Source organism: Sebastes fasciatus, chromosome 18, assembly GCF_043250625.1.
Source record: "Sebastes fasciatus isolate fSebFas1 chromosome 18, fSebFas1.pri, whole genome shotgun sequence".
NCBI classification, from domain to species: Eukaryota; Metazoa; Chordata; class Actinopteri; order Perciformes; family Sebastidae; genus Sebastes; species Sebastes fasciatus.
The window spans coordinates 27,031,541-27,040,134 of record NC_133812.1 but is presented as its reverse complement, the minus strand read 5'-3'; the positions used below and the strand labels follow the sequence as shown (position 1 = coordinate 27,040,134).

At 34.1% G+C, this 8,594-nt stretch overlaps 1 protein-coding gene across 1 annotated transcript; it reads right to left on the bottom strand.

The window, feature by feature from the left end:
• Nucleotides 1-2,729: 2,729 nt before the first annotated feature.
• LOC141756542 (neoverrucotoxin subunit beta-like) lies at nucleotides 2,730-8,303 on the bottom strand. Its single transcript, XM_074616377.1, has 3 exons — nucleotides 8,263-8,303; nucleotides 8,029-8,088; nucleotides 2,730-4,184 (listed from the first exon to the last, which is right to left on the bottom strand). The coding sequence occupies exons 2-3, from the start codon at nucleotides 8,063-8,065 to the stop codon at nucleotides 3,733-3,735; spliced, it is 489 nt and encodes a 162-aa protein (XP_074472478.1). The 5' UTR covers nucleotides 8,066-8,088; nucleotides 8,263-8,303; the 3' UTR covers nucleotides 2,730-3,732.
• Nucleotides 8,304-8,594: the final 291 nt, after the last annotated feature.

Here is an 8,594-nt window from a genome sequence, read left to right as displayed (position 1 = left end):
AGTAATAGTAGATAGTAATACTACAGTAATAGTAGATAGTAATACTACAGTAATAGTAGATAGTTATACTACAGTAATAGTAGTTAGTAATACTACAGTAATATTAGATAGTTATACTACAGTAATATTAGTTAGTAATACTACAGTAATAGTAGATAGTAATACTACAGTAATAGTAGATAGTTATACTACAGTAATAGTAGTTAGTAATACTACAGTAATATTAGATAGTTATACTACAGTAATAGTAGTTAGTAATACTACAGTAATAGTAGATAGTAATACTACAGTAATATTAGATAGTAATACTACAGTAATAGTAGATAGTAATACTACAGTAATAGTAGATAGTAATACTACAGTAATGGTAGTTAGTAATACTACAGTAATAGTAGATAGTTATACTACAGTAATGGTAGATAGTAATACTACAGTAATAGTAGATAGTTATACTACAGTAATGGTAGTTAGTAATACTACAGTAATACTAGATAGTTATACTACAGTAATGGTAGTTAGTAATACTACAGTAATACTAGATAGTTATACTACAGTAATGGTAGTTAGTAATACTACAGTAATACTAGATAGTTATACTACAGTAATGGTAGTTAGTAATACTACAGTAATAGTAGATAGTTATACTACAGTAATAGTAGATAGTAATACTACAGTAATAGTAGTTAGTAATACTACAGTAATAGTAGATAGTTATACTACAGTAATAGTAGATAGTTATACTACAGTAATAGTAGATAGTTATACTACAGTAATAGTAGTTAGTAATACTACAGTAATAGTAGTTAGTAATACTACAGTAATAGTAGATAGTTATACTACAGTAATAGTAGTTAGTAATACTACAGTAATAGTAGTTAGTAATACTACAGTAATAGTAGATAGTTATACTACAGTAATACTAGATAGTTATACTACAGTAATAGTAGTTAGTAATACTACAGTAATGGTAGTTAGTAATACTACAGTAATGGTAGATAGTAATACTACAGTAATAGTAGTTAGTAATACTACAGTAATAGTAGTTAGTAATACTACAGTAATGGTAGTTAGTAATACTACAGTAATAGTAGATAGTTATACTACAGTAATGGTAGTTAGTAATACTACAGTAATACTAGATAGTTATACTACAGTAATAGTAGTTAGTAATACTACAGTAATGGTAGTTAGTAATACTACAGTAATATTAGATAGTTATACTACAGTAATAGTAGTTAGTAATACTACAGTAATGGTAGTTAGTAATACTACAGTAATAGTAGATAGTTATACTACAGTAATAGTAGTTAGTAATACTACAGTAATGGTAGTTAGTAATACTACAGTAATACTAGATAGTTATACTACAGTAATAGTAGTTAGTAATACTACAGTAATGGTAGTTAGTAATACTACAGTAATATTAGATAGTTATACTACAGTAATAGTAGTTAGTAATACTACAGTGATAGTAGTTAGTAATACTACAGTAATAGTAGATAGTAATACTACAGTAATAGTAGATAGTAATACTACAGTGATAGTAGTTAGTAATACTACAGTGATAGTAGTTAGTAATACTACAGTAATACTAGATAGTTATACTACAGTAATGGTAGTTAGTAATACTACAGTAATAGTAGATAGTAATACTACAGTGATATTAGATAGTTATACTACAGTAATAGTAGATAGTAATACTACAGTAATAGTAGATAGTTATACTACAGTAATAGTAGTTAGTAATACTACAGTAATAGTAGATAGTAATACTACAGTGATATTAGATAGTTATACTACAGTAATAGTAGATAGTAATACTACAGTAATAGTAGATAGTTATACTACAGTAATAGTAGTTAGTAATACTACAGTAATATTAGTTAGTAATACTACAGTAATAGTAGATAGTAATACTACAGTAATAGTAGTTAGTAATACTACAGTAATAGTAGTTAGTAATACTACAGTAATAGTAGATAGTAATACTACAGTAATAGTAGTTAGTAATACTACAGTAATAGTAGATAGTTATACTACAGTAATAGTAGTTAGTAATACTACAGTAATAGTAGATAGTTATACTACAGTAATAGTAGTTAGTAATACTACAGTAATAGTAGATAGTTATACTACAGTAATAGTAGTTAGTAATACTACAGTAATAGTAGATAGTTATACTACAGTAATAGTAGTTAGTAATACTACAGTAATAGTAGTTAGTAATACTACAGTAATAGTAGATAGTAATACTACAGTAATAGTAGATAGTTATACTACAGTAATAGTAGTTAGTAATACTACAGTAATATTAGATAGTTATACTACAGTAATAGTAGTTAGTAATACTACAGTAATAGTAGTTAGTAATACTACAGTAATAGTAGATAGTAATACTACAGTAATAGTAGATAGTAATACTACAGTAATAGTAGAGCATCTTTTAATAATCATCTTAGTAATATTGTTTAAAATATGCTTTTAATAACTTTAACTACGTGAAGCTGGTAATACTTGTGTACTTTAACTGTAATATTTATCTGTACATTATCCTGCTTATTAAAGGGCTACTTACTTAAGAAATCAATAATTTGACATAAAAACAGTCCACCAAAGTCCAACATCAGAACTGTGCCCATAGCAACGGTCTGTTATACATAGCAACGGTCTGTTATACATAGCAAACAGTAAATACACCATTTAAAAACAGACACCAGAGTCAGACAAGGTCCATGAACCATTTTTTATTTCAATGTTCAAGAATACTCTTAACCACCCGCAGGGATAGGCATTGGGGTCAGGTGCAATGTGAGCCAAGCGGCAGGCAAAGGTGGGGACTTCGGCGTGCTGACCCCCGGCATCGCAGACTGGCTCTAGGTACGTGGAACGTCTCCTCCACCACAATACAGATCAGTAACATTGAAAAATAACTTGCAGTACGTTTATCTTAGATGTACAAATAATGGTAGGCTCATGTTAATTTTTTTTTACTATATCAATATTTACAATGATGCACAAAGCTTGATGAAAATTAATTTAAATGTCTTAAAAATATAGACATTTTAAAAAAGCAAAATGTATAAAAATTAACATTATTGTAATGTTGCAGTAAGGACATTTAGTGATGAAAACCATAAAGAATAAACATGTTACAGATTAAAATCCTAACGACTAGATGTAACTTTGTGTACCTGTTCATGTATTACATACAAAATTCATATTGTTTTGTAAAGTTGCAGAAACACCCAGATATAGTAATATTATCAATTTAAGTTGTTTGTGTGTGATAGTGCACATGATGAAACCGCAGCGAGCCAAAACGACAAAGTAGAAAACAGCGGAGCGTCCACGTGGAAACGACCTGCACCCTCACATGTTAAATCCAAAGTGGTAAATACTACACATCCAGTAAAGTACGGAAACACTTTGGGTTTCACACATTGCAGGAGAAGCAGAGCTAGACATCACGGCTAAAGCTGCATGCTAACTCTGTCACAGACAGGAAACGTTATCGTATGAATCTGTTATTGTGTGGTGGCTGTTTTGGCCAAATCGTTGCTCTCCACACACTACAGGAACAAAACTGTTAAATTTAACAGAACATGTCGTTATGTGTGGGTTCTCTTACATTTTCCAAATCTGTTAAGATTTGGAAAATCTTTTAGTGTGGGCCAGTCTTAACAGAAGTATACTACTAGCACACTTTAATAAACTTCTTTTTCGTCAGGGCTCCTACAGAGAACACAGAGACACTGAAGGACATGTTATGACTCCAGGAAGACCACCTACTGCAAACCCAGGATAAAGAGGTTCAGTGAACGTGGTGTTGAAGGTGTGGAGGTGGATCAGTGTGTCAGAGGAGACTCTGTAGAAGGACAGAGTGCCAGCAGGATAGTCCACATACACTGCTACTCTACCAGAGGAGGAAGAGGAAGAGGAGGGGATGTGTGTTCCTCTATCATTGTGCCAAACAGAGTAATGAAGCTCTGAACAGTTCAGTACATTAACCCCTCCTCTCCACTCCACCTCCCAGTAACAGCGACCAGTCAGACCATCTCTACACAGCAGCTGAGCCCAGTAGTCAAAGTCCTTAAAATCACTAGGCAGCATTGTCATCGTCTTGTTGTCGTCAGACAATACGAGGTGTGTCTTTGTGAACCTGTCCAGTGTGCGTTTAAAGAAATCTGAAAGACAAAAAGAGACAATAAGGCAGCAGTTTATCAGCTGATACAACTGTTGGGTTTTGTTTATTTATTTGTATGTTAATAATTTCTATGAAGTTATAGATAGTTATTTAAACACTTTAAAAATATGTGGTAACACTTCATTTTACAGGTCCACAAATTTCATAGTAATTAGGTGCTAATTAAAAAGTAACCTCTTTGAAATTTCTTTGGTATTACTGCCAAATTACCCCAATATTTACCTCAAAATATATCTAAAATTACTTTATTTTAAACATTATTTAATAATATATGCTATAATAGCATATAATGGTTAAAATAGGGCCTTCAGGCTTGAGAAGCGGCTGTGCGCTGCTCTTCATCGGAGATGGAAAACTAATAGAAGACACTTCTGATCAGACACAAATCTCACCATTGTGACTTATTGTCTACACAGATGTAACCTGGTAGCTGATGTCATGATTCAGGGAGGTTTTTAAGACATTTCAATGAAGTTATTTGCTAATTATCTTCTTTTTATCAGCAGACATGGAAATAAAGCACATCAATTAAATCTGTATTCTTTTCCTGGAAATGTATTAAATAAATTACCAGCTATTTGGAATATAATTATTAAATAATGTTTATAATAAAGTAAAATTCTATACATTTTGAGGTAAATATTGGGGTAATTTGTCAGTAATTCCAAAGAAATTTCAAATAGGTTACGAGGTTATGAAATTTGCGGACCTGTAAAATGAAGTGTTACCAAATATTGTATAGCCTATGAAGATTGTAAAAAAAATGTTTTTTAACTTGGTAAGCACCTTTTGCTTAAGCTTGAAGAGTGCAATATAAATACAATTATTATTATTATTATTATTGTTTAGGACTGTCAGTAGATCAACATAGTTAATCATGATTAATCGTGGTTAATCACACATTTTTATCTGTTCAAAATTAACCTTGAAGGGAGATTTGTCAAGTATTTAATACTCTTATCAACATGGGAGTGAGCAAATATGCTGCTTTATGCAAATGTATGTACAGACGTAGGCAAAGTTGTTGGTACCATTCCGTTAAAGAGAGAAAAACCCACAATGGTCACTGAAATAACTTGAAACTGACAAAAGTAATAATAAATAAAAATTTACTGAAAATGAACTAATGAAAATCAGCTGTTGCTTTTGAATTATGGTTCAGCAGAATCATTTAAAAAAACAAACTGATGAAACTGGCCAGGACAAAAATGATGGTAGCCCTAGAAAAGATTGTAAATAATGTGACCATAGGGACATATTAAACTAAGGTGTGTCCTGTAAATAGCATCACATGTATCTTCAAACTTGTAATCAGTCAGTCTGCCTATTTAAAGGGTGAAAAGTAGTCCCTGTGCTGTTTGGCATCATGGTGTGTACCACACTGAACATGTACCACAGAAAGCTAAGGAGAGAGTTGTCTCAGGAGATCAGAAAGAACATTATAGACCTTCATGTTAAAGGTAAAGGCTATAAGACCATCTCCAAGCAGCTTGATGTTCCTGTGACTACAGCTGCACATATTATTCAGAAGTTTAAGGTCCATGGGACTGTAGCCAACCTCCCTGGACGTGGCCGCAAGAGGAAAATTGATGACAAATCGAAGAGACGGATAATACGAATGGTAACCAAAGAGCCCAGAACAACTTCCAAAGAGATTAGAGGTGAACTCCAAGGTCAAGGTGCATCAGTGTCCGATCGCACCATCCGTCACTGTTTGAGCCAAAGTGGACTTAATGGAAGACGACCCAGGAGGACACCAAATCATAAAAAAGCGAGACTGGAATTTGCCAAAATGCATATTGACAAGCCACAAAGCTTCTGGGAGAATGTCCTTTGGACAGATGAGACAAAACTGGAGCTTTTTGGCAAGTCACATCAGCTCTATGTTCACAGACGAAGAGATGAAGCATCCAAAGAAAAGAACACTGTACCTAATGTGAAACATGGAGGAGGCTCGGTTATGTTATGGGGCTGCTTTGTTGCATCTGGCACAGGGTGTCTTGAATCTGTGCAGGGTGCAATGAAATCTCAAGACTATCAAGGCATTCTGGAGCGAAATGTGCTGCCCAGTGTCAGAAAGCTTGGTCTCAGTTGCAGGTCATGGGTCCTCAAACAGGATAATGACCCAAAACACAGCTAAAAACACCCAAGAATGGCTAAGAACAAAACATTGGACTATTCTGAAGTGGCCTTCTATGAGCCCTGATCTAAATCCTATTGAACATCTGTGGAAGGAGCTGAAACATGCAGTCTGGAGAAGGCACCCTTCAAACCTGAGACAGCTGGAGCAGTTTGCTCACGAGGAGTGGGCCAAAATACCTGTTGACAGGTGCAGAAGTCTCATTGAGAGTTACAGAAATCACTTGATTGCAGTGATTGCCTCAAAAGGTTGTGCAACAAAATATTAAGTTAAGAGTACCATCATTTTTGTCTAGGCCAGTTTCATTAGTTTGTTTTTTTAAATGATTCTGCTGAACCATAATTCAAAAACAATATCTGATTTTCATTAGTTAATTTTCAGTGAATTTTTATTTATTATTACTTTTGTCAGTTTCAAGTTATTTCAGTGACCATTGTGGGTTTTTCTTTCTTTAACGGAAGGTTACCAACAACTTTGCCTACGTCTGTATATATTTATTATTGTAAATCAATTAACAACACAAAACACAACAGATATTGTCCAGAAACCCTCACAGGTACTGTACTTAGCATAAAAAATACACTCAAATCATAACACTAGCTTTAAAAGTGAGCCCGCTACAACTTCCTGCGTTAAAGAAATTAGTGGCGTTAAAACTAATTTGGAACAAAATGTAGCAAAAAACTGATTTATGAGTCTTGATGATTTCCAAGGAGTGTTCAAGCTGATTAGATCAGATGTTTTTAAAGGTAATTTTTAAAGAAAAATCTGAAAACCAAATAAAAGGAGCATGGTCACTTCAGGGTCAAACTTCACCCCCTTGACTTCGTGATAGAATGACAACCGGCATATAAAAAGTCTGCCACGGCCCTCAGGGGCCAAATTTGCAGCGTCCCGTTATCTATATCTTTTCATAACATATAAACCTACGTCTGTGACAAATTTGTTGCTTTTATCACAAAATGCACAATTGTTATGCTTAACTGCCCCGCTACTTAGCCAAATGTACGTTTACTTTTCAGTATAAGCCAAGTATACTTAGACTTTTTTAAATACTTGTCGGTATAAGCTGAGGATACTTAAGAATAATTTTGTTAAGTGTATCTCTGATAAGTACATAAAAAGTAAAGTGAAAGCATACTTTCTTATTTTATGTATAACAGAAGTATTCTACTAGCACTCTTGAATAAACTTCTTTTTCATCAGGGCTCCTACAGAGAACACAGAGACACTGAAGAATATGTTTTGTCTCCAGAAAGAAGAACTACTGCAATCCCAGGATAAAGAGGTTCAGTGAACGTGGTGTTGAAGGTGTGGAAGTGGATCAGTGTGTCAGAGGAGACTCTGTAGAAGGACAGAGTGCCAGCAGGATAGTCCACATACACTGCTACTCTACCAGAGGAGGAAGAGGAAGAGGAAGAGGAAGAGGAAGAGGAGGAAGAAGAGGAAGAGGAGGGGAAGTGTGTTTCTCTATCATTGTGCCAAACAGAGAAACGAAGCTCTGAACAGTCCAGACTCCAGGACTCATCATTCCTTCCATACCAGCTGTAAACACCTCCTCTGGAGTGGCCTCCTCTGTAAGTCACTGCTACATAAACCGCTCCTCTCCACTCCACCTCCCAGTAACAGCGACCAGTCAGACCATCTCTACACAGCATCTGAGCACAGTAGTCAGATTCCTTACCATGATTGGGCAGCATCTTTCTGTCCAGTGGCACCATCTTGCTCCCAAAGGCATAGCCATCTGTGTGTGAATGAGTATTTAGATTAGATCCTGATGGGAAAAGTTGCCGCCTTAGCAGCCTCTGCCATCAGTGTATGAATGTGTGTGTGAATGGGTGAATGCTGACATGTAGTGTAAAGAGCTTTGAGTAGTCAGAAGACAAGAAAAGCGCTATATCAATGCAAGTCCATTTACCATCTACAATCTGGTGGTTTTCGCGAAGGTATCCCTTTGTTCTGTCGCCGTACAGTTTGAGTTCAATGAAATCTAAAAGACAAAATGAGACAATAAGGCAGCAGTTTTGTTTATTTATTAATATGCTAATAATTTCTATGAAGTTATAGATTGTTATTTAAACACTATAAAAATATTGGTAACACTTCATTTTACAGGTCTGCAAATTTCATAGTAATTAGGTGATAATTAATAAAGTAACCTGTTTGAAATTACCCCAATATTTACCTCAAAATTGATCTAAAATGACTTTATTATAAACATTATTTAATAATTATATACTAAAATAGCAT